The 27,957-nt window shown below is 39.3% G+C and overlaps 1 protein-coding gene across 4 annotated transcripts in view; it reads right to left on the bottom strand.

Annotated features, from left to right (window-relative positions):
- Positions 1 to 605: 605 nt before the first annotated feature.
- Positions 606 to 27,957, bottom strand: part of LOC126235973 (cryptochrome-1) — a 120,494-nt gene continuing 93,142 nt past the window's right edge. For all 4 annotated transcript variants that reach the window (XM_049944947.1, XM_049944948.1, XM_049944944.1 and 1 more), the window contains exons 8-11: positions 18,153 to 18,417; positions 17,080 to 17,327; positions 13,072 to 13,228; positions 606 to 2,128 (exon numbers count right to left, since the gene is read on the bottom strand). In XM_049944947.1, the coding sequence (XP_049800904.1) occupies positions 2,003 to 2,128; positions 13,072 to 13,228; positions 17,080 to 17,327; positions 18,153 to 18,417 (796 nt within the window). In that variant the 3' untranslated portion in view covers positions 606 to 2,002. The remainder of the gene's footprint in view (positions 2,129 to 13,071; positions 13,229 to 17,079; positions 17,328 to 18,152; positions 18,418 to 27,957) is intronic.

Raw genomic sequence — 27,957 nt, 5'->3', positions numbered from 1 at the left:
TTTACTATTTAGCATTTATGACTTCTACCTTTTTTATGAACTGATATTCTAAATGTCATGATGATTAATATCAGTATACATATTTATAGGCTTTGATGTACTGCACTACTTAGTGACCCATTATTGTTTACATAAATGGGATAACAATGTAAATAATTTAGGAGTATGAGCTCGAGTGCAAACACACACACACACACACACACACACGCCTACCTATGTGTGTGTGTGTGTGGGGGGGGGGGGGGGGGGTTGGATGCACGTGTGGGCATGAACTCCAGCTCGTCAGAGGGTTTCCGCCAACAACTGGCAAAGTTTTTGTTCTCTTTTCTGCATCTTTATCAATGACTCAATACTTCAGCTAACACAAGAGTAGTCACCTTCACTCCTAAATTATTTACATTCTGTCAGAACTTGCCTTACATATATAAATGGGATAATATTTAATAAATGTCATCCAGAAGGAAAAAACCATGAGAGATTACATGAATCCTGCGGTAAATATCAAATTTTGAGTTTTTAGCTATGATTTTCTTTTAAAGGAACTACAAAAAAAAAAAAAAAAAAAAAAAAAAAAAAAAAAAAAAAAAAAAAAAGGCAACAGAGAGAAATATGTGCAAGAATGATACAAGTAAGAGAGGAAACAGTAAGAAACACAAAATCCTGTATGAGGAGAAACAAGAGATATTGTTTGTATTTCTTGTAAGTATATGAAAGTAATACAAAAAGTAAGGAGTATTTCATCGCAGACCTTGAGCTCCAGTTAAGTTTTTACCGTTCCTTTGTTTTTCATGCTAAGTTAAGTGTAGAACCATGTGTAGTGCTATTCATTCAATGGGTCTGTTCCTATAGTAAATGGGACAAGCTTGGCAAAAATCTCAGTAAAGCTAAGTGTGCCATCCACTGTGAAATGTTACTTGTGATTGGCTTTTACGCAGCTGGAAAATGTTAGATGCACTAGCATGTATAGCAGACTTGATATTGTATTTCACAATACTGCAGATTTGTTACTGTCTATGGCGATGGTGTTACAAAAGTGTTTTATTTCAGAAATTAGTGCTTGATGATTAAAAACGGGTGAACAGATGTCAACGATAAGCAGAAATGGTATTATCAACTGTCATTTTGGACTGACAAGGAAAAGGTGAACTGCAGCAGTAAAAGAATAAATGACTTCATGAATAATGCACATAATCATTGTTCAGCACGTACAGATTTGTGTGTGAATTTCTAAGAACAGATCCATGCCTACCAATTTTTGTACTTTGAATGACCAAGCAAGTTCGTATTATCTGAAGGTATTGCTTACATGGTGTTGGCAAAAGTGTGAATGTTCAGGGTGTTTATATGGAGTGGCACATAAAAGTACATAAAGTTGTGCTTAGCCTGTTTTTGCAGTGTTAATACATTTATATGATGAAATATTCTTCAATTATTAAATGACCCTTAGTGTTAGTTAATAATGAAGACATATACAGCTGTCCACTAAATGTGAAGCTGGCTTACAGACCAAAAACATCATTTAGTAATAATATATTAAATCCTCCTCCAGACAAAAGGCTACTTTCCAAGGACATCCCCTAGATCATAGTTTTCAAGCAACTTTGGTGTAACAGTTCAACTCAAAACAAGAAAATAAGTACACAGTATGATTCAGCCCAGTTATCTCTCTGACCAGTATTTCTACTTTTTTTACGCCTTCTTGTGTTTACGAATCTTAAAAACTATTTAATACCACTGATTATATATTGACAAAACTGTGGAATCATTACAAAAAAAACTTTGAATAAACAGTAACAACTCTGCATTCAACTGTCAATGACAAAAGGATGTGTTCATACTGGACAGAACAGATAATGTGCATCTTTACTTAACTTACAGCAATGACCACTTGGTTCTGAAGCTATTTCTACATACACATACAAAGGAAATTCTAAAGAGGAACAATGGTACTTTAAGATGCTAAGGAGATTTTTAATTAACATTTCCTTATAGTAAAAGTTTACTAAGCATGCAGTACATGTTCCATGCAGCTTTCTGGCAACCACATGAACTGCCTGGTCTCCTCCTCATTAGATGGGCAACAATGTGGAGGAGCTTTCATCAGCATGTCTCGGACTTGCTGCATGTACTAAAATTTAAAGATAGAACAGCAAATATTAATGGACATGAAGTCCCTGCAAAAACACAATAATAAATATTGTCAAAACTGAACTGAATTTTATTTGATCCTGTATGATTACATTGTGTATTGATCCTGTATGATTACATTGCATACATTAAATTTTTGTGTACTACAGGACACTTTTTATGAATAAAACAATCTATGTCACTTAATAAATTTCATTATTTACTATGCCATTTCAGTTACTGCCATCACAGATATCTGCAGTCAATATTAAATGAACAAAAAGAGCAATAGGCATTTTTTATAATCCAGCTACTAGAGCTCATACATCAAAAAGAGTAGAACTTGCAAAACAGCCTTCAGTTTCAGTATTAAAAACCCATGCATAATCTGAGTGTCAACTAACAAACTGGGTCAAAAAATTACACATAGATGTAAGTTCCATCCAGCAGGTGAACCCAGTGTGTTGGATGTTGTCTTCAAATTTTACTTTCTTTTCTTTATTTTTCCACCTTGATGCTTATAGCAGCTCCATCTTGCAGAAGAACCAGTAGCCTGCTCCCCGAGGTAGATAACTTGGCATTTAGGCATCAGGAGGCCTGCACATGTCACACTAGCAATCCTCAAAAAATATCAAAAAACCTGTTATGGCTAAATTAACTCTCTGTTCAAAACTGTTTGCAGAGCTCTGTTTCTGTGGGTAAAAATTTCTAGGTTCTCCAGTACATTCTAGGCATGTCCCTTTAGGGCTCCGTGCAACATTCCCATGCTTTCAATTAAGTTAGGTCTCGTAGTTGAAAGCATGGAAGTGTTGCACGGATCCCCAAAGTACGTGCCTTAAGCTTACTGAAGGACCTAGATATTTTTACCCACTAAACAGAGCTCCATAAACATTTTTGAATGAATAGTGAATTTAGATATAACTGGTTTTTTTGACATTTTTCAAGAATTTTTAGTGAGATGTGGGCTAACTGTTGTGCTCTCCTGCTGTTGTCTGGGCCAAACCTAATCTAACACTGAAATTAAAACTGCAAATGGACCACTTGCATAGTGCATACTTATGAAACGATTGGGAATCATTTACAGCTCTGCACAAGGAACTTGTGGTCTGTTCCTGGAACAACACAGGAAAAATGGAAAACCTAAGTCTACTAGGGATGCAACTTCACACTGGCAGACTAATAGATGAAACACTGCACACGAGTTAACTGTCCACTGTATTTCAGAGAGAAAGACTGATAAAAAAGCTACTATCCAAAAGCAGCTTATTTTATGACATCATAGTTACATGTATCCACAAAACAAAGAAAAATATATTGTATATGCGATGATAGGAAAATGCATATATCAGAAGCAACGTGTATGTCATGGAAATACTACTTTCAGACAACTTGTAACAATTAAAAGAAAGTGCTGTTTCACAACTGTTCAGTGCCTGAGAACAAAAACAATAAAAACATGATGCCATGTTAGCTACAGCTGAGTTTAAGATGCACCAAACCACTAACTGCATCAAGAATATGTACAAGTGAAGAGCCATCAGTAATTTTCTCAAAAAGGAAGTATGATTGAGACACATTATTTCTTAGACCTTCCAAGTGATTCACTGTTATCCGCCAGCGTTCCATATCTTTTCAACATGATATTTCGACGTCATAACTCAGTGTCTTCACCAGGCGTTTCATGAGACTGGTTGGCAAGGTGACTAGGTCCCATAAGAACAGTTGACAGAAGATCTAAGGAACACCAAAGCCATACCAAGCTACAATAGGCCACTAAACCAGCAATAGCAAAACATTGTCTGGAACTTGAACACACCATGAATTATGAAAAAAAATCAGGATCCTGGCTCAAACCCCCAGATTAATAAATCTATTTAAATCAAGATGGCAGAGAACCTGAACAACTGGGAAGCATACCATCTCAGTACAGTGTGGAAACCAGCTTTGGTACTACTATAAAAACAACGAAAGGAAGTTCCCTTCACCAGTAATGGACCTCAGATGACCAGGGGCATAATTAATGAGATCAAACCTCTTAGGGAGCACCAGGCAGCGACTACCTCATCAGGAGACAGTCACAGAGGTCACAGACAAGTTTGGGAACAACATCAACCACCTGACACCTCAGGCACCACACAACCTGCGAGCAGACATAGGATAAATCGACACAGTTGCCATCACCTTGAGAAATTGCTGCAGCACGCATGGACATAATATGCAGCTCCTACAGCAGCCCGATGCTGCAGGAAATGCACCTCGCAGGCGCAGGGCAGGAGAATGACGCAGTCAAGCGAGAAAGCCGCAATGGTCACAAACAGCATAATAAATGTCTACTGCATTATGATCGTGCTAGGAATGCACCTGGTGAGCGTGGACCTAATATGGAACACAACTGGATGGCTTCCACAGGGAAAAACAGCCACAACAGGCACGGACATAAGACAGAATGCCTTGAAATGGATATCACTGCCACAAATGGCCATAGCGGGTGCAGAAGGCACAGTGAGCACCAGACACAGTCCTTGCATAGATATAGGACCCGGTCAGTGTGTGAACTAGTCTCAGGACACCTGATGAAGGCACTGAGTTATAACATCTAACTATCATGTTGGAATGACTCTGAGCACTGGCAGTACACCCGATTCTACAAGATGACAATGAATTGCCAGGAAAGTCTAGGAAAATATAACTCAAGACCCTATGGGGAGGAAATGTGCATGAAGATGAAGCTACAGGGCATGCTACAACAGTGCAAAGAGGATGATGAGCTCACTCCACTTTCTATTCAGATGCAGAGAAAGAGACATCACGCCCGTATTGCCAAAATTAAACATCATATCACATCTAATGCGGCTAATAGGATTAAGCATTGTGCCAGTATGGTTCTGGTACGGGAATGGATCCATGACATGCGGCATAGAGTCTATGTCACCTCCAGGGAGCTACTACATCTACATCTGGACTTGGAAAACAACTTACCACCAGAGGACTTGGGCAGGATGGACTGTACGTCATGGTCACTGGCAGCATGCATGAAATACAATACCCGCAAGGTGGCAAATCTAAGTGGTCGCATATTACAAAATGTCACCTTGAAAGTACTTGGAAAGAGTCTCAACTTTGCAGACCCTCCTAGAGACCTATCAGTTTCCAGCTTCAACAGCTCTGTGGAGCAAGTGTTTAGCACACTAACATTAATTGTTACAAAATATATTCGGATAGAGAAATGCAGGGCACTAACCAGAGACAGGACGCCCAAAACGAACATCTCAAGAGGTGAGAGGATGCTCCTCAAGAGTTGCAAAAAGATGAAAGCTCAGTGGTTTTACCCTTGGACAAGGGGAACTCATACTGCTGAAGACAGACCTTGACTAGATGTGTCAACTTTTACAGGGACCTGCATACAGTCCATTAGAAAATGACCCCATGAACAGAATGGACAGGAAAACCCAGGCTCTGCTTAAAGAAACAAGACTGTTTGAGAAAGTCGTCAAGCACCTGAAAGCTAAGACACCAATACCACCCAGACTATATGGCACCCACACTATATGGATTACCCAAGGTCCACAAAGATGGTTTATGGCTTTTTCTGATCATAAGCTATATCAGTGCAGCCACATACCCTACAGCCACCCATCTTCAGATGATGTTAGCACTATATGAGTGAAAGTGCATCCATTACACCCGCAACTCCTCAGACTTTGTGGAACATCTCAAAAATATACACATCTCAAACACAGACATCATAGTCAGCTATGATGTGTCTCTTTCCACCAGGGTATCAGTTCAGGACACACTCAATTTAATCAGTGAGAGGTTTGACGGAGATCTGCTAGATCTTTTCAAGCATATTTCAACATCAACTACTTCCAACGTGGAGGCCAATTCTTGAGCAAACTGGAGGAGTGTCAATGGATAGCCCCTTATTCCTGGTCAGGGAAAATCTGTTTATGGAAAAATTTGAGGATGAGGCACTTACTACTCCTGCCTACCAGCTGATGTGTTTCTTCAGATACGTTGATCATACATACGTTCATCATCTGGCCACATGGCTGGAAAAGTATGGACGAGTTCCTGGACCATATGAACTCAAGACATCCCAACTTTAAGTTCACCATGGTACTATCAAATGATGGTCAACTCCTGCTCCTGGATGTCCGGTGAAGTGGTAGGCAGACAGCACATTAGGCTACAGTATGTATAGGAAACCGACACATACCAACTTATATCTAGAGGCCAACAGCTGTCATTACCAGCACAGAAAAATAGAGAGCTGAAACATTTGTACACCAAGCCAAAACACTGTCCAACCTAGACAGCTTGACAGCAGAGTTAGAACATCACAGCAAGAGTTCACAGACAATGGTTAATCAGGGAGGTCCAACAAGTGCTGTATCTCATCAGATGACCTGATACAACTGGAAAGGAACAAGTCGAAGAGACTAGGAAGGTAGCTTTTTTGCTGTAAGCAGGGCCTATATTTGCTAAGATCAGCAAAATGCTGAAGAAACACTACATAAAAGTGTGTTCTGTCTGCCAAACAAGATCAGGGTGATCCTTGGTTGGTCAAGAGCGATCTGGGGTTAGAAAACTTGTATCTACCATGTACCATCTGAATGGGGTATGTCTTCCATCGGTCAAACCACAAGAACAGTTTACATAAGATCTAAGAAACATGAAAGACATACCAGGCTATGATAGGCCACTAAATCAGCAATAGAAGAACATTGCCTGAAATTTGAATCTACCATGAATTACGAGAAAACCAGTATCCTGGCTCAAACTCTCAGATTTTGGGATAGGGTCATTCCATGTCAATTCAACCAATTTGAGAAAATGTTCCAGCTGATATTCTCAGATTTGACTGAAATTTAGCACACCAATGCTACCAAGTGTGGAACACTCATGTACAAAATTTTAAGTTCCCCTGCCAATTAGTTCCAGAATTATGGCTTGTGAAAGAAGGTGGAGTGACCCGGAAATTGCAACCCGCATCTGGCAATCTATCTTCAGACCCAACTTCAGGTCTTAATAACTTTGGAACTATTCCACACAATCCAGTGAAATTTTTACAACCCAGTAACATCCATTTAGAGAACACACTCCATGAATCAAAACACCAACAACATATTTCTGAGGGAAAATAAAAAATTCCAAAATGTGATTTAAAAAATGTAATATGTTAAAAGGTGCCCTCTATGTGAAATATAATTCACTAAAAAAGGGTATAAAATTTTTTGTGGTAAGCTTAATGTGGCCTAAACATACACAGAACTCATCTTGACATATCAGTCACACAAACTGAGTTACATGCACACAAAAAAAAAAAAAAAAAAAAAAAATTGAAAAATTATCTGAAAAACATGGATTGTCCAAGTGTGGTAGCACAAAAGGGACAAGTGATATCCAAGTCAAATTTCTAATACTGCATAAGTAGACCATAATATAATATGTGGCAAAATTTCAATTTGTTATTGCAAGGCATTTGTGTACCATAAAAATTGACAGAGATGTATTTGGTTATGTTTCTTTTAACACGATTTAGCAAGTAATAGTGATGATGCAGACAGCTTGTTTCAGATAAAGCTGCAGCAATTGTTGGGAACCATCAGGCAACAGAAAGTTAAACAATGGTAGTTTTCAGGGACAGAATGAGTCATTGTTAGGCAGGAACAACAAAGGAAACAAGCAACAATAACAGGTTACTCATGTTTTTAAGATTCTAGTTCAGACTGGTCAGTACTGTTGTGGAAAGTCAGTATGGAGGCAGAAGAGTGTACTAGTGGTGCTTTTGTTCAAACAAGTTGCAGTACTGGTAGAGCACAAGCATCTGAATGTCATAAAACAACATATGGAACAAAATGTGGCATTTGCTTTGTACTGTATGATCTGGATGAATCGGACCAAGATTTGTTGCTATGGAGATCCGGGATACACCCTGTGGGCACAAGAAGTACAGTTCCAGGAAACTTTAGTGTTTGTTATCATCATACGAAATTGTTTCTGGATAAGTATTCTTTCCTACAAAGAAGTTGTTTTGATCCATTTCGGATTCATAAGAAGACAGTGAAGTGTAGCTTCAGAGAATTTGATATAAAAACAGTATTGAAAGTGAATCAGTGCATGGGACTTAACATGAAACCAGGACAAAAGATATGTTCCAGGTGTGTTACACTGCTAAAAAATTAAGAATATTCTGCTAATTTACATGAAAGTGACGAAGAGTATCAGCCACCTGCAACCACAGCCAATGAGCAATTAAATACTTCAATGACTGCTCTTGGTTTGTCTCCCATGAAGACACACAAAGTTGGGAAAAGAGACAGGCCCAGCTATGGTAGAAAAAAACTACAAGAAGCTCAAATGGAATTGAAACACAAAATAGCTGACACACTAATGGTGGAAGAGGAAGAACTATCTGCTCCAAAGGAACAGAAATTATGCCAGAAATGCTCTGATTTGGACAAAATTATGCATGATTTGAGAGAAAAATGTGCCATATCCACACGCCAGAAAAAAGTAGCTATTCTTATCCTTGCACCTTCCAGCTGGTCTATTGACTACACTGCAAAGGAATTCAATGTTTCTACATATATGGTAAAGCAAGCTAGGAAAATAAAAGCAACCCAAGGAGTGCTTCCACAACTTCAGCAGGCTCAGGGTAAGCAATTGAGTTCAGAAATAAAGGTGCTAGTGTTGGATTTTTATGAAAATAATGACTACAGCTGAATAATGCCTCGGGTGGGGGGGGGTCTATGTAATGGTGAAAATGGGAAATGTACGTGTCCAGATGCAAAAAAGACTGTTGCTATGCAACATATCAGAACTGTATGCAGAATTCAAGGAAAAGTATCCCAATACCAAAGTAGGTTTATGATTTTTTTCAATCTTCGGCCAAAATGGGTTGTGCCTGTAAGTGCAAGGGGCGCACACAATGTTTGTGTATGTGAGACCCATCAAAATGCTAAGCTGATGTTTGTTGCTATAAAGGATTCTGGTCTGGATTACAAAGGTGCAATGAAGTTGCTAGTGTGTGGCATAAGTTCCTACCAGTGCATGATGCACAGGTGTGAAAAGTGTCCTGGTAAGGCAAATCTTGCAGAACACATGAAAAAAAACTGTATGGTGAACTCCTTATGGATGATGATGAACTTGTTTCTAATAAACAATAGACACACCTGGATCCCACAAGTCTTGAAACAAAGCAAAGTACAGTGGAAGATTTTGTTGAAATGTGTTGTCAAAAAACAGACAAACTGACCACACACAGCTTCACAGCAACAGCACAATCGGCTTACCTCCAGTTTTGCAAGGATAATTTGAAACAAGATGAAATTATAGTAATACTAGACTTTTCTGAAAATTATGCATTTATAGTTAAAGATGCCATCCAAGGATATCATTGGGCCAGCAGTCAAGCAACTCTCCAGCCATTTGCGATTTACTATAGAGATGAATCAGGTGATGTGTCTGTCATGAACCTGTGCATTTTTAGTGACTGTTTAATTCACGATGCCATTGCAGTTCATGCCCACATTCGCACTGTCATGGCATATGTGAAAACAAGCTGCCTCACATACATTTTACGAAATACTTCAGTGATGGGGCAGCTAGTCAGTACAAAAACTGTAAAAATCTCAAAAATTTATGCATGCATTACCATGATTTTCAGATTCACGCAGAACAAAATTTTTTCACAAGTAATGGTAAAAATGTATGTGATGGTGTTGGTGCTACCATTAAGCACGTCATCACGAGCTAGCCTGCAGCACCCTACAGAAGGTCACATTCTAACACCTCTTCAATTACTTACCTGGGTACAGAAAAATATCTCTGGCATACAATCATTCTGTGTTTCGAAAGATGAGGTGAAATCAGTCGAAGAGTTGCTAAAAAGCAGACTAGAAAACGTTAAAACTGCTGCAGGCACAAGGAGCCATCATCACTTCTCTCCAGCGGACTCTGACAATGTGCAGATGAGCAGACTGTCCGGTTATAACTATAGTTTCATGCCCAACATATGTCTTCACAGTGTGTCAGACTCAGGATTCAGAAGCAAAAGCAGCAACATACAACCAGGTTGCCATATTACTGCTGTTTATAATGACAAATGGTACTTAGGATGTGTTGCAGAGTGCTGTGAAGCAGAAGGTGATGTATTTGTGAACTTCATGGCACCAGCAGGACCGGCAAGATAATTTCATTGGCCACATTTGGCAGATAGGTGTTGGATTCCTTTTGAACATATTCTTATGACAGTACCAGCTCCTACCACAGTGTCAGGAAGACAGTACAATTTGCCACTCAACGTACAAAGTACAGTAGCTAAAGTGTGGGAGAACTTCTGTTTGAAGCACAATCGACTGGTTTTTAGCAGTTAAGGTGCAGTAAACATTAATGATAGGCTGTGTTAATCTGTCTATATGTTGTTGCTTAGTGATTAAGCAGTTGTGGGAGAGGATAAGAAGAGGCAGAACAGTTTATAATATGTTTTTACAAAATTGTGTTGTGAAACAATGACCACATCACCAAAAACATCTGTCAACTTCCGTTGCACACAAATGTCTAGCCCGTTGCACACAAATGTCTAGCAATAACATGCTGAAATTTTGAGATATTATCATTATGGTCTACTTATGCAGTGTGTGAAATTTGGCTTGGATACCAATTGTCCCTTTTGTGCTACCACACTTCGAAAATCCATGTTTTTCAAGGTAATTTTTCAAATTTTTGTATTTTCATGTGTATGTAACTCAGTTTTTGTGACTGATATGGGCATGATGAGTTCTGTGTATGTTTAGGCCACATTAAGCTTACCACAAAAAAATTATACCCTTTCTGAGTGAATTATATTTGGCATAGAGGGTACTTACAATATGTACCTTTTAACGTATTACATTTTTTAAATCTCATTTTGAATTTTTTATTTTCCCTCAGAAATACGTTGTTGGTGTTTTGATTCATGGAGTGTGTTCTCTAAATGGATGTTACTGGGTTGTAAAAATTTCACTGGATTGTGTGGAATAGTTCCAAAGTTATTAAGAACTGAAGTTGGGTCTGAAGATAGATTGCCAGATGGATTGCAATTTCTGGGTCAGGCTGCCTTCTTTCACAAGTCATAATTCTGGAACTAATTGGCAGGGGAAACTAATACTTTGTACACGAGTGTTCCACACATGGTAGAATTAGTGTACTGAATTTCAGTCAGATCTGAGACTATGAGCTGGAGCCCCTGGTTGAACTGACATGGAATGGCCTGATAGTGTCATTTATGAATCTATTGAAATCGAGATAGCAGAGAACCTGATCAACAGGAAAGCAAGATACCAGCTCAGTATGTTGTGGCTTTTGAACTACTACAGAAACAATGGAGGAAAGTTCCCTTCACTTGTAGGCAGAAACAACCGCCTCAAGAGACAGCCACAGCTGTCACATATAAGACAGGAAACATCAGCCCCTGAAACCACAGGCACCATACAAACTGCGAGCAGACACAGGACACAACTCCAGAGAATCGCCATCGCCATGAGAGATTGCTGCATCATGCACAGACATAATATGCAGCTCCTACAGCAGCTCAAGTGCACCTTGAAGGCACGTATCGAACTCAGTAGTGCAGGAGAATGACTCGACCATGAGAAGTAGCCGCAGCAGTCGCGAACAGCACAAGAAACCTCTACAGCATTACAATAGCGATAGGAACGAGTGTGGCAGGTGTGGACCTAATGTGGAATGCCTTGGGACAGCCGCCACTAAGACAAACAGCTGCAATGGACCCGAATGTAAGAAGAAAATGTGGGATGAATACCACCACCAGAAACGGTCATAGTGTGTGTGCAGAAGGGTACAACGGACCCCTGACACTGTCCAGGCATAAACATGGGACCCGGTCAGCTTATTGACCAGTCTCAGGAAACACATGAGGATGATGATAGGCGACATCAAAATATAGTGTTGAGAAGATACGGAACACCAGGAGTACACCCAATTCTACAAGATGACAGGACTGACACAGTTTAGTGCAACATAACTACTGCATTACACTCTAATAGAAGTACGTATGCCAGTAACAATACTCAAGCAAGAAGTACTTTTTATTTACAACACACCTAAATATGGGTCACTGATGATGCTGGACAGTGACAGACAAAACTTAGATAATGTGGATAAATCTTTGCCTTTTCACGCCTTTCATTCCTAAATAAGGAGAAATGAAAAGAAAGGCAGTGACATCATAGTTTCTTCAAGCCAAACCCAAGAAAATATTCTTTGTTTTAATATGTTTGCATATTAATACAGTGATATGTTAGCAATGTCTGAAGTTTTATCCTGTTGATACCAAAAATGACTATAAGCCAATTTTTTTCACTTTTCAAGGACTACAATGGGAAAATAAGCAAAAGAGAGAAAGAATAATTTATCCACATTAACAGTGAGTGAGGTCTGTGGCTGTAGATTGAATTACTTGTAGAAATACAACAACAAGACACATTTTGCATAGCTTTATTTCTGTTTGAAACATGTATTGGCAAAAATAGAGCTGCACAAAAAGTGGCTGGCTGCTGCATTCCTTCAAGTGATGATAGAAAGAAACTTCTGCAGCATGGACGTACTCCATACATGACACAAAAAGAAATGAATGCTAAACAGTGGATATAACTTGGTTATATTATTAACCAAGCAGAGAATTAGTATCTGCCTGAAACTAAAAGAATACAGGTGATAAGTCTACAGACTCAGTACCACTGTAATGGGAATGGGAAAGTGTAAATTTTGTACATTTTGTTCAGAAGAGGACCAATGCATTCACGTAGACTCTCACACACGGGAAAAAATTACTTTCTTGCAGATAACTTACAATTTGAAATTATAACAGTACTACACATTCAGTACCTCAAAAGCAAGAAATTGTGGGATATAGCAACAATCATGCATGGTACTAACTTGTTTATTCCTTCTGGAAGCATCTTGATGATCCACAATCCTCTCTGGGTAGTCCTTTCCAATAACACAGCCAGCTCGTTCTTGCACCTCAAGTGGTGCTTTCCACGGCTCATATAAATATTCTACCGGATAGTTTTGTAGTTCAGGTATGTAACGCCTATCAGGAAAAATATAAATGTTGTAAAGTATCAATGCTTACTAACAGAATATATTAATACAGAGTAGCTAGCAGCGATGAAGTAGAAAATGTGCACCATTTTATATAATTCATTGGAGAAAAATTATGTTTGTGCTACATACAATTAACAACAATAAAAATAAATTATAAATCACAAAATCAGCATGAGATTCTATGTACTACAACATCAAATTAAGACATACTGGATGTGTTCCAGGAGTATTTACTAACTGGTAGTTACGATCATAGTTGCCTAGTGACTATATAGCATATGGCAATTATCATAATGGCACCACAAGTAGTTTGCAAGTGTGTTAAAATACAAGAAGACTTAAGAAAACTGCTCAACATGTAACACTTTCAGCTCATAATGAAACCATTACGTTTAGCGTGTTATATTAAAAATAATTGAAAGAAAGTGGTAAAACTAAAAACTGTGACAAAGACATTACATGTGCAGAGAGTTCATCACATTACGACAATCTAACAAAAACATCACCCTCAGATTTGTGGCATTGCAAGAAGCATGCTATTAAAGGCATTATATAAGTTAACTGCAGATCTCTGTTAATATGAGTTCAAAATAAAAAACATGGTTTTGCACATGATGAAGGTATCAAAGATGATTTAGCACTTTTACTCAACACAAAGACAATAAAGATAACATTACTGGCTTGATTTAGGATGAGATACACATCCCAAGATCTACCTAAATCAAAACTGTGAAACAGAGAAGATCGAGACAAGCCTTACAGTGAGCTGTAGCCAAATACTTGGGTTAGAAATATTGTAATTTGCAATGGAAACTTATGTAGAAAATGTGTGAAAACAGTGAGCAGTGGAGATATGTGCTTAGAATATGAAACAAAATTTTACAACAATGTAGGAAAAGATAGATTACTACTTAGCATAAAGATAAAATGCTAAGTTGCAGATAAGCAAAATTAAATGACACACTTAAGCTTTCAACCACAGCCTGCGCCGGAAAAGAGAAACACACAGTTCATTGAAACAATGGGTCTCACTGAATGAATGGTGGGTTTCATTAAACGAATGGAGTGTATTTCTATTTGTCTGATGAAGGCTATGGCTGAAAGCTGATGTGTAAGTGCCTTTTAATTGTACCTCTCTGGAACTTAGTATGTTATCTTTAGGGTAAATATCAACCCATCTTTTCCTACATTGTTGATATTCCTACCTGGAGTTTCAATTGGTTAAACAAAATTTGACTTTCTATGAGTGCACGTGGATCTATATCTACATCTATACTCCTGCTAACCACAGTGATGTACATATAATTTTATTGTGGGTTGTGTGTGATACCTGCAGTATCACTATATCAAATGCAGATGTACTCCCAATAAACAATAAAAAGGAGGTCACCAACATCAGTGGTGAAATTGTAAGCACTATAAAACAGCTGAACGATGAAACTGGCACTCATTTTATCCGGACAATTGCTACTGCTCAGGATGCTAGTGCTTTAAAACACCTTAATGATCAATGATATTTTATCCATAATGGATCCTGTGAACTCCATGCCTGTTAATGGCTGTTGGTAAATAATGCAACCAGCTACAAACCTTTTAAAATGCTTTTATTTTAGAGCCGTAAGCGGTTTTTGGTATTCATACCCATCTTCAGACGGGTAACGTTTCCAGTTACGTAAATGCTTTCAACAGCAGCATGACATCAGCTCCAGAACTGCACAAGAATATTTGAATATTTACTGTGACTTAAGTAGTGTCAATGGCAAAAACGTGCTAATATGGCTGCATTTATTTAGATTTAAGGTGAAATAGTTGCATTTACTTACATATATCCCAGTGGACTACATTTCATCTTGCCATAGCCCTTCCACAACAATGTACAAACTGTTGCATTGTAAACAGTATATACATTCTAAACAAATTGCTGTGGCAAGTAAAACACACTTCAAAATATTCTTCAAGTCATTCAGTGTGAAACCCAGACTGCCTGGAAGGAAGGTAACAAAACGAGATACAGGTAAAACAACAGAAGCCATGGATAAAACAGAACTGTATTATAATGGAAGAGTGGTATTGCCACATGTGTTCCGAAATTTCTCTGGAAGCCCAACTGAGAATTCCTGAAGCCAGCTTCTATCAGTTTTTTCTTTTTTCTGCAAATAATTTGTGTCAATACTTTGCTTCTATGACTTATTAAACTGATGTTTGGTAATATTCACACCAGTCAGCCCTTGCCTTCTTTAGAATCGGGATTCAAACTTTTTTTTATTATTATATGAAGATATTTTGCCTGTCTCATACATCTTGCATACCAGGTGTAAGGGTTTTATCGTATAATGGTTGGTTCTTCCAATTCCATGGGGCTGATGTCTACTAAAGGTGCCCTGTTTTGAATTATGGTCCTTCAGTCCTCTGTCAAAATCTTGTTGCATTACCACTCATCTCGTCTACCTCCACTGGTTATATGTACCTTCCATGTTTCAACCTTCTGGTTTTTTTTCCATTCTTAGATCTTTATATTCATGTAGCGGCTTCTCTTTTTCTCCAACGGTTTCTTTAATTTGTCTGTGCATGTCACCTATCTTTCCCACAGTCATGCATGCTTCTATAGCTTTGTATTTTTCCACTAGCCATTTCAGCTTTGCACTTTCTGTTAATCTCATTTTTAGGTATCTGACAGCATGTGCTTTTTTTTGTACTTCACTTACTACTGCAGAGGGAGTTATTCACTTAAAATTAAAAAATACATAATAATTAAGTTTTTATACATTTTATAATTTGTATTTAACAGCAAGTTTAATGGAGTTATATAATTTAGTGAAAAACTGCATAGCAGATTTCACTTAATAGCTTCACACACATAGAACTAGAAAGGTCCAGGAAAACTATGATACATCAGATCTGTTAAGTGCTACAGTTACACAAATATGCAATAAAAAGTTTGTAATAAGGGGATGATTATGTGCACCATGGACAATATATCAGTATGGGCACATGAACCCACACAAAAGGTCCAGTACACTGAATGACATCAAGGATCACCACAACAAAAAAGTTGCCCTCATGTTCTGAGGCTTCCATACAAATTTAATTACGTGTATAGATAAAATAATTTTGTGTGGCTCAGTTGCCTGGTACAAGTCTTTCTTTTGGCCATCATTTCGATGACTAGTCCAATTACCCATCCAGGAAAAAAGCACGCAAAGTTTAACATGTAATCCAAATCACATGTTTCGTGTGACTCCTCCATCGTTGAGGTGTGAAGGTCAGAGATTCAATCCCACAACTTCTCAAGTTGCATGCATGTCTTTAGTACTAGACTACCAAGCTAACATATAGATAGTTCATGTATAGATTTTATTGAGTTTGCATCAAAATATGTGACGTATGTGGCCGTATCTTTTGATTTCATTAACTTAGAAGCTTACATTTTTCACACCATCAAGGGACTGTAGACAGCACTATGTGACATAAATGTCAAGATGATACCTCTACCCTTTCCTGAGAAAAAGGAGTCTTAACAGTCAGGCAGACAGACAGACAGACACAGGCAGGCAACAGAATGATCCTATAAGGGTTCCGTTACAACAACTGAGGTACAGAACCATAAAAATATCAACATGAACTCAGATAGTAGAGGACTGCAGATTAAGTGTTATTAGGAGCATAACAGTCACCTTTTCCTTGCAGTACTTAAAGGTAGAATTGCCACTGCATCACATTCCACACTGACTCTGCGAAGGTTATTTCAATTTTTGGCTGTAAGTACAACAGCTTTAGCAGTGACATCAGTATGAAAACAAATGAAACAGTAAAATATGAGACATTATGTTAACTCACTTTATATACTCCCCCCAAGGATCGAACCGCCTGCCATAGTTAACTGGGCAAACACAATGTGAACAATCAAGAAGTTGTTCAAAAGCAGAACTGGACACCCACATCCAGTTGCCTGCACACACTGACCAGTCAGCATCCAACAAGTACTTCAAAAAGTGTTGCAAGCCTGCCTCCCAACTGATCCACAGATCTCCACGCGTAAGAAAACAGGCCACAGCATTACGAGCCACATGGTGAATCCAACCTTCCTGTGAGAACAGAGGGACATATTTTAGCTACTAATTTCCTCTCTCTCTCTCTCTCTCTCTCTCTCTCTCACACACACACACACACACACACACACACACACACACACACACACACACACACACCTTTGATCTTTCCCCATGCTGCGATATTGTGATAGACATCACTGAGATATTCTCTGATGGTTGTTAGTAAATTCGCATAGATTTATTTTTCATTAACAACTTAGCTCTAATTGTCAGATTTTAAATGAATAAGAGGCAATTGTCAGATTTTAAACAAATAAGAGGCATCAAAATTTGAAACCACAAAAATAACAGTTACATCATCAAACAGCTGAATTAAGAACACTTTATATACGCTATGGACATGACCCAAGTACAGCCTAAATTTTTATTATTCAATTATTTTAATAGGTAATATGCAATCAAAATATATGTAGTTTTAATGCAACAAAGTATATTTTTAAGCTGCAAGTTACATGAATCAGTTATGTGCTAAGCACAACAGTATTCACTAAACTAATCGTGCCAACATAGCATTCATAATGAGACTCACTAGCAATCTAATCACACTTCATATTACTTTTCTTGTTGTTTCATCACAGGGTAGAAGGAGATGAAATAAAAAAAGAAAAAGATAGATATATAAAATACATCTGGTGTTACATTCAGAAAGTAGCTCTTTGTCTGACTTTATATGCTGCTATGACACGAGCAGTCATGATGAGGTCAGCTCAAAAGCAGTTTAGATTTAAAAAGTGGGTAAGATCCCATTCAGATTCATCGAACTGATAAAAAAGTTGTAAGATATGTAGAAGATATTACCAGCTTTAGCTGTCGCATAGCAGCATCAATGAAAGGATATCCAGTTTTCCCTTCTTGCCATCTCTCTAGATGTCCCTTCTCAGATCCATCTTTCCATGGAATGTTCAGGCATATTGGATTGTTAGCCATTTCACCATAAAACTCATTATTGACTGACATTGTGTAAAAATACTCTCTCCTTATTAACTGGTCAGTGATCTTTTGGTTCAAAGGAAGATTGCCATTGTAAACAGAGTGGAACAAGTCATGAATGCTCCAATAAAACCTGGGAAAACAATATATGAGACCAGAATGAATTTTTAACTCTACAATGGTGTGAGCACAGTTTTGAAACTTCCTGACAGATTAAAACTGTGTGCTAGGTTGGGACTCAATCTCGGAACCTTGACTTTCGTGGGCAATACTACTACCAACTCATAACAATAATGGAAATTTGTGGATGCAAAAATATGTAAAATAGGAGAAAAACAACCACTTACCTATAGATGATTGGTGCGTGGCACACAGAAACGTGTAACGGTAACGGTTAACACCAGATTCAAGCTCCTGCTCTTTTGCTCTTTTTCGAAGAGTACACGAACACACACAAACACACACACACACACACAACTAAACAGACACTCAAGCATACACACACACAGTAGCAGTGAGACTGGTTACTGAATATCAATTATTGGAAGTAGTTGCTGAGTAGATGGAGGTGGGGAGGGGATAGGGAAGGATGCACAAGGCAAGGAGGGGGAAGCTGAGTAGCGTGAGGTAGGTCTTTTGCCAGATAACTCAGCAGCTGCGCAGCAAGACAAAAGGTGGTCAGAGGGCAGAGTGTTTAAGGGATGGGGGGGGGGGAGGAAGGTGGTGGTGGAGAGGGAGGGTGGAGTAAGGGAGATGGGAGGTAAAAAGGGGGAGACCACTGTGGTGGTGTCTTTGTCTGCAGGAAGGATAATAAGGTATATAAACAAATTTGTTGTACTACATGGATACTCATATGACACCCTCCAATGGCAATGCATTTATGGGCTGTCTGGAGAAATCCTTCCTTTCCAGCCAATATTCCTGATATGAAAACCAACCTAGACCTTATTATCCTTCCCACAAACAAAGATCCTGAATTGTAATGACTATGTGATTGAGGATCTCTGCCAACTTTCTGACACCTCTGCAAACAATCGTTACGACCATGATCCCATCCCAGAAGTCCAACAAGACCTTCAGTAGTTACTGAAGGCCTTAGATCCATCTCAAAACCTGACAGCATCTCCCTTCTCACAGCAGCAACATCCTGCACTCCTACCTTTTACGTACTCCCCAAACTCCACAAACCCAACCCCACAGTTGTTCCCACTGGTTGTCCTATTGTGGCTGGGTATAATGCTGCCACTCAACAAACTTCTGCATTTGTTAGCTGACACCTCCAAACCATTATCCATAACCTCTCATCCTAGATTCAAGACATTGCTCACTTCCTTCACCACCTTTCCACAGTTCCTGTCTCATTACCGCCAGACTCCTGGTTGGTCACTGTGGGTGCAAAGGCCTTATACAGAAAAACATCCCCTGTGCTCATGACCATGCAGTCATGGAACACCACCTTTCCCAATGTCTTCCTAATAACAAACCGACCACCTCTTCCTAATCCTTCTGGCCAAACACTTACTGACCCACAATTCTTTCACTTTTGAAGGCCAAATAAATATAAAAAAATCCAAAGCACTGCCATGGATAATCACATGACGCATTCTTATGTCAGCTTGTTTATGGGCCATCTGGAGGAATCCTTCCTTTCTATTCAACACTTAGAGCCCTTTGTCTGGTTCAGATTCACTGATAACATTTTTCATGATCTGGACTCATGGGCTGGCACCTTTGCTCCTTCCCCTGTAACCTTAATGCCTGTTCCCAAACTCATTTCACCTGGCCCTCCTCAACTTCACACATCATCTACCTAGATGTTGATGTTCTCTTCTCAGATGTCTCCATAAATATATCCACTCATACCAAGCACACCAACCACTAACTATACCACAACTTAGAGAGCTGTCACCTGTTCTATGTCAAAGTGTCTCTTCCATAGAGTCTCACTACCCATGGACACCACATCTGCAACGGAAAGCAGGAGTCACTGAAATATACCAATAACCTTGCCAGAGCCTTTACTGACACACAATATCCTATCCAGCTCATCAGTAAACAGACATCCAATGCCATCTACTCCTCTGACACCAATAATCCTGTTAACCACCCAATGACCATCACTCGTCTAATCACTCAGTGTCACCCTGATCTTGAAAAGCTTAATGACATCCTTCATCAAGGCTCTTACTATCTCTAGTTGTGCCCTGAGATGAGAGAGTCCCACTCAATATCCTACACACATCACCCAAAGTAATGTTCCACTCCCACCCATCCCACAGAATATCCTTGTTAATCCCTGATACACTCTTGCTCTTAATCCTGCACCTCACGAGTCATTTCCCTTGTGGTCGACTCACGTGCAAGACCTATTCCATACATCCGCCCACAACCTCCTACCGCAGTCCAGTCATAGACATCTCCTATGCAATAAAAGATAGGGCCATGTGTGAAAACAGCCATGTTATATATCAGCTACACTGCAATTACTGTACAGCATTCTATGGGGGCATGACAAGAAACCAAGTGGCCACTCACATGAATGGCCACTGATAACCTGTGGCAAACCACAAAGTTGACCATCCAGTTGCTGAACATGCTGCACTCCACAACATTAATGACTTCAACAGCTGCTTCACTAAACAGCACAAGTTTCTCTGAACTACACAGATGGGAAATTATCTCTCCAGCGTACCCTGCACTGCTGCAATCCCCCTGGCCTAAATCTCCACTAACTTGTTTTCCAATTCCTCACCTTTCCTTTTCCCTTGTCTGTCCACACCACTCCTTCCCCTTCAAGATCGTGTACTACTTTCTCCCAACACTCTTCCTTCTCCCGCCCCCCCCTTTCCGTATGCTCTCTCTCTCTCTCTCTCTCTCTCCCCCCCCCCCCCACAGTTTTTCCCAACCCTCCCCCGTATTTTTTTCCTCCTCTCTCCCTTACTTCTCTCCTCCGTTTCCCTCTTCACCGTCATCTTTCTCTCCTTTTCTCCCTTCCACCCTCATCTCCTGTCTAACCCTCATATATGCTACCCTCAGAACTCTTTTCATCTTACTATGCAGCTGCTGAGTCATCTTGCAAAAGACCTGCCTCACACTACCCAGCTACCCTCTCCTTGCTTCATGCATCCTTTCCTAACACTCCCAGGCAACTACTTTCAATAACTGATATTCAGCTACTGGCGTCACTGCTACTATGAGTGTGTACACTTCGGCGTCTGTGTCGTTGTGTGTAACTGTGTGTACTCTTATTAGAAAAAGAGCAAGAGCTTGAAAGATAATGTTAATTGGTTCTATTATGTGTATCTGTGTGCCATGCACTAATCATCTATACGTATTTTTAAATGAAATCATTCTGCTGTTGGCTATTAAAAGCAATTTCAATAAATAAAAACCAAAAGTGGAACGATTTCATTCAAAAATTTCATCAAACTTCTGCATCTGTAAGTAAGTGATTGCCTTTCCCTTATTTTACCTATGATCAGCTCAGCTTCCCGGGCACAATTTACACACTGCCCTCATAGGTACACTTCTGCCAGTACTTCTCTCTTACTTTCCAAATTACACAGAGGACCCCTTGCATATCTTCCTGGACTAGCACTCCTGAAAGGAAGGACATGGCAGAGAATTGGCATAGCTACTAATCATCAGTCAATGCATTTCTCCACAGTAAGCTGTACCCTTTCTTTCAAGAGTGCTAGTCCAGCAAAATATGCAGGAGAGCTTCCGTGAAATATAGTGACAGAAATGAAGTTATGAGGGTGAGTCATGAGTCTTGCCTGGATAACTCACTCGCTAAGAGCATTGCCCGTCAAACTCGAGGTACCGGTAAACAGTCTTGGTCGGGCAAACAGTTTTAACCTGTCAGACATTTACTATATATACAGGGCTATTACAAATGATTGAAGCGATTTCATAAATTCACTGTAGCTCCATTCATTGACATATGGTCACGACACACTACAGATACGTAGAAAAACTCATAAAGTTTTGTTCGGCTGAAGCCGCACTTCAGGTTTCTGTCGGAAGAGCGCTCGAGAGCGCAGTGAGACAAAATGGCGACAGGAGCCGAGAAAGCATATGTCGTGCTTGAAATGCACTCACATCAGTCAGTCATAACAGTGCAACGACACTTCAGGACGAAGTTCAACAAAGATCCACCAACTGCTAACTCCATTCGGCGATGGTATGCGCAGTTTAAAGCTTCTGGATGCCTCTGTAATCAACGGGTCGGCCTGCAGTGAGAGAAGAAACGGTTGAACGCGTGCGGGCAAGTTTCACGCGTAGCCCGCGGAAGTCGACGAATAAAGCAAGCAGGGAGCTAAACGTACCACAGCCGACGGTTTGGAAAATCTTACGGAAAAGGCTAAAGCAGAAGCCTTACCGTTTACAATTGCTACAAGCCCTGACACCCGATGACAAAGTCAAACGCTTTGAATTTTCGGCGCGGTTGCAACAGCTCATGGAAGAGGATGCGTTCAGTGCGAAACTTGTTTTCAGTGATGAAGCAACATTTTTTCTTAATGGTGAAGTGAACAGACACAATGTGCAAATCTGGGCGGTAGAGAATCCTCACGCATTCGTGCAGCAAATTCGCAATTCACCAAAAGTTAACGTGTTTTGTGCAATCTCACGGTTTAAAGTTTACGGCCCCTTTTTCTTCTGCGAAAAAAACGTTATAGGGCACGTGTATCTGGACATGCTGGAAAATTGGCTCATGCCACAACTGGAGACCGACAGCGCCGACTTCATCTTTCAACAGGATGGTGCTCCACCGCACTTCCATCATGATGTTCGGCATTTCTTAAACAGGAGATTGGAAAACCGATGGATCTATCGTGGTGGAGATCATGATCAGCAATTCATGTCATGGCCTTCATGCTCTCCCGACTTAACCCCATGCGATTTCTTTCTGTGGGGTTATGTGAAAGATTCAGTGTTTAAACCTCCTCTACGAAGAAACGTGCCAGAACTGCGAGCTCGCATCAACGATGCTTTCGAACTCATTGATGGGGACATGCTGCGCCGAGTGTGGGAGGAACTTGATTATCGGCTTGATGTCTGCCGAATCACTAAAGGGGCACATATCGAACATTCGTGAATGCCTAAAAAAACTTTTTGAGTTTTTGTATGTGTGTGCAAAGCATTGTGAAAATATCTCAAATAATAAAGTTATTGTAGAGCTGTGAAATCGCTTCAATCATTTGTAATAACCCTGTATTTATTTGCAAATTTATTATACAAGTTCCACTAAAATAAAAATGAAAAATAAAGTACTCAGCTCACCTTAGGCACAACCAGACAATTGAAATTAAGGCAACAACAGAAAACCACAGGTGGATTACAACCAATGGTATGAGATCACAACTATGACTGCAATGCTGGAAATGTGGTAGTAGTGTTTTCTTGTAACAGAGCAAACTGGAATCATCCACTCGTTCTTATAAAATTCCAGACAGTAAAATATTATTATTTTTCTTTCATTTATTTGACGTAGTTGTGGGAATAGCCCACGTACAACTTTTACAAATTAATTATCCATTTTCTTGCTTAACATGGGAATCTTAAAGTCTTATTGTTCATAAGGTAATTCCACAATTATTGATGCTTATAGCCTATTTGGTTCACACAGAAATAATTTTTTTGGGTAAATATCCGTAATTTGAGGATTGGTAAAAACACCTGTATGTAGAATTTGAAGTGAGCTAATAAACTGTTCTGACTTAAGTCTACTTCGCAAACATCTTATTTTTTCCAAAAACATCATATAGTAAACTCTTGATTATCTACAGTAATTGGGGACTGGAAAACTGCGGGTAATCCACAATTTAAGTACACAGTAATGTATTAGGATAGTTAAAAAACAAAGATTAATTACAATGTCTAACTAATGTTTATGATAAATTCTACTTTAATCATCATAGTACGTGTGAAAATATGGAACTTACAAGCAATACAGAACAATTTAATTTCACATAACTTACACTACTCTTAAAACAAATAATCTTGAACTGATTTCTGCCTCGGTGAGGTAGCTTTTCTTTTAGTCTAGTAATCCTTCGGTCCACTGAAGTGATGATGCACGACTGATTACCGTTTCTGAAATTAGAGGAATGTTGTCATCTTTGTCACTGTCATTTGCCTCCTTGGATTCCCCTTGTATTCGCTAAATGACAGAAGTGTCACTCAACATCTAATGACCTAGCTGTGTGTGGTCAAAGTCAAACCAATACGAAATATTTTCTCTGTCAACAGCTTCACACCCTGAAGTACTCTTCAAAACAGCTGCTAACGTTGCTAATGAACAGTCTTCTTCGTAATAAGAGTTACTGATGAAATCAATTTTAGGGTTAATGTTTTTCTATGACATGGCTATGGTTGATTGTTTCACCTTCAACACTTTCTACATTGTGTCTAGCACAGTTAATTGTTTCCAAAATGTTTGAAGATTGCTGCCCTCATCAATAACTTTTTGTAGTAGACTTCCTCTATAATTTTTCTTCATGGCAGCAATGACTGTGATCCACTGGTTGGATTAAGGGTCTCACATTTGGGGTAAATATTTTAAAAATATCATCTCATCAGCCAATTTCAGAACATTTTCACTTGGATGCAATGGTGCATTGTCCAGTAGCAATACAGCCTTGCAGATGGACCCTTCAACAATAAATGTTCTCACAACTGTTGCACAAAGCAATTACAGAACCACATTTGAAATATTGTGTGGTCCATCCAGGCCCCTTTCTGGTGAAGATATGGACAGGTAAACTGTGCATTTATTTTCTTTTGAAAAAGTACAATTTTTTTGTATTGCCTATTATACCAAGTTTAACTTTAAATGATTCCATACCATTATCACAACACAATACAGTTATCCATTCCTGGCTTGATTAATAACCAGAGACACTATGCTCCGTCTCAAAAGCGTAAGTCTTTGTTGGTAGACAGTTTCCAAAGAACTCGGTCTCGTCTGCATTGTATATTTACTCGTTCTAAATTTTCTCATGCAAAAACTCCTGGGAATCATTACAAAATTCAGAATCAGCCTTATTATGCCCACTTAATTTTTCTTTTTGGACATTAATATTTTAGACTTTGTTAACTAGCCACAAAGATGCATTAAATTCTCCTTCTATCCCCAAGGTTTTGAGGAAAAACTGAGCTTATGTGGTACATATTGGGTCAGATAATTTTATGCCCTCTGCCTTTTCTGTTGAAACCATTCCAATATGGCTTTATCCCAGTTCTGCATATGTAGACATTTCCATAGCCTTCCACTTCGACAAATGAGTTAGAACTGCTAGCAAATTGGATTATTTTATCTTTGGTTTTTCGAAAATCATGGATCATTGTTTCACCACACTGTAAATCAATGTGAGATTTCATCTAACAATACTGGCTTCTTCCAGTTAGTATACGATTTCCTATAATTAACACAACACATTTTCAGCACTAACAGAAACTAATGACTATCTTCCTCAACAATTACAATCCACTGCTTGCAGTGTTCGAGCAGGGGGGGGGGGGGGGGGGGAGGAAGGAAGGAAGTGGAAGAAATAGACTATGGATAATTCACAAGGCAGACAATTCACCAACAGATAACCTACAGTTTATTATATTTCAAAAGTTTTTCAAGGAAAGTTTGCATCTTTAAGAATGTTCCATTTTTAAATGGTAATTATTTCCAAAATTCGGTTATCTTGTTATGTAGCCCTAATTATTCTGATTGCAAAAATTCTCATTAACGTTAGGAATACATGTTAATTTGCTAATTATCTGATCTAGAAAACTCCATATTTTAGCCATTCTTTACAGGAACCATGAATCCCCACATGAGTACACACCATATTCACAAAATAGCCCATTTAATTCTGTAAATTCCATGTCATTTAATTTTGCTAGCTTTCCTAACATAAATGAAATTGTAATAACAAATTTGAATTAATATTCATATGCATGTCTATAAATGTGCATAATGAATTATGCTTCAGCTAATCCTCGCTTACTCATCAGCAGGCAAATATCCATGCCTAATTATTTTTGTGGACATTGAGAAAGTCAGTCCCTCTTTCGCATTCATTTCATCAACATCTCTTTGAACAACTTTTATGTGTAGTGTATATGTAAACGAACCTAACTTCATGCTGTTTTTACACCAAATACGTAGAGAAAGTGTACTGCATATTGTCACAGAAGCAGTTCAGTAGCACAGTCACCATGGTGTAGTGGTTATGATACTAGACTGTTGCATGGAGGGTTGTGAGTTCTAAACCCAACTGGATTGTAAAATTTTACTTTCTATAATCGGTTCGAGTACATTCTAGAAGTATCCACAAATGTCAAGAATCATTGTATTGGAATGGTCTGCCGCAGGCAGTTCGCTCCGCACTTTTGTATGTGCAAGTGCTGAATAAATCTTCGTTAAGTGACGTTAGTGTTCATCATTCATCTAATTACACCTTTATCTACGTGACATTATTCTGGTGGAGACGCTGGGTATGGCATTTGTGATAGCGCACATTATCGACGACACAGTGGCTCCCATCGGGCTGCAAAAAGAGCTGACGTTCACGTGGCGAGAACTCAGAGTTCGAGCCATATTCAATAGATCGCAATCTATCAGAGACAGAAGAAGATGAGGACTTTACAATGGCAGCAACTGTGTGCCACCACATGAAACATCCTTCCGGGTTCTCTGGTGATGATGGCCAAGATCCAAACAAGTGGCTGAAGGTATATGAGCGTATAGCCAAATTTAACAAATCGGATGACACTGTGTGTGTGGCTAATGTATTTTTCTACTTGGAGGGCACTGGCAAGCAATGTTATGAGAACAACGAGGAGAAGTTCACAAGCTGGGAAGTATTCCAGGCAGAACTGCGCAAGTATTTCGGCAACACACGACGACAGAAGTGCAAGCCCTACTCCTGAAGAAGGTTTCAACAGCAAACGCCGTCATAAAATGGTGCCAGTATATTGAGACAATGCATCAAAAAATAATTACATGTAAAAAGTTTAAACGGCTTCCAAACATTGTATCAATGTCTGTGATGGAGGAAGAAACTGATTTCACAAGTGTTCTTCATCAGATGGTGAGAGAGGAAGTTCAGAAGGCACTTGCGTTGCACGACAAGCAAAAAAAACCTGAGACCCTTCAAGAGGTCATGAGGGAGGAAGTGGAACAGACATTGAACCCAATCTCTTGTCCTTCATTTCCCTTTAAAATGGTGAAAAAGTCGCGACCCAGATGGATTTACGTTTCTACAATGCCGCATGAGGAACCTGTTTGGACACCAAGGAGGACTAACGTCTGGAGGACCCAGGATAACCAACCATTATGTTTTCACTGCGGACGACCGGGACTTGTGGTACGCTATTGTCGAGGAAGGTGGCGGATATTTGATGACACCTGCGCCAGAAGACAGCAGATTAATCTTAGAACGACGCCAACTCCTGAACGACGAAGATGAACAAGAAGATGCAGGTGCAGGACGACGTAGGTCACCATCGCCGCAAGCTAGCCGATGGAGAGGACGTTCCCAAACACACCAATCAAGGTCTCCATTGCCGTTTAGAAGCTCCAGCTGATCACCTAGCCACCGCAATCTGCAAAACTAAAGGGTGCAACCTTCCTTGGAAGTGAGGCCGCTGAATAGAAAAATCCTCCCTGTAGATC

This window comes from Schistocerca nitens, chromosome 2 (genome assembly GCF_023898315.1).
Source record: "Schistocerca nitens isolate TAMUIC-IGC-003100 chromosome 2, iqSchNite1.1, whole genome shotgun sequence".
Classification (NCBI taxonomy): Eukaryota; Metazoa; Arthropoda; class Insecta; order Orthoptera; family Acrididae; genus Schistocerca; species Schistocerca nitens.
Note: the sequence above shows the minus strand (reverse complement) of the source record. Positions and strands in the feature narration are given on the sequence as shown.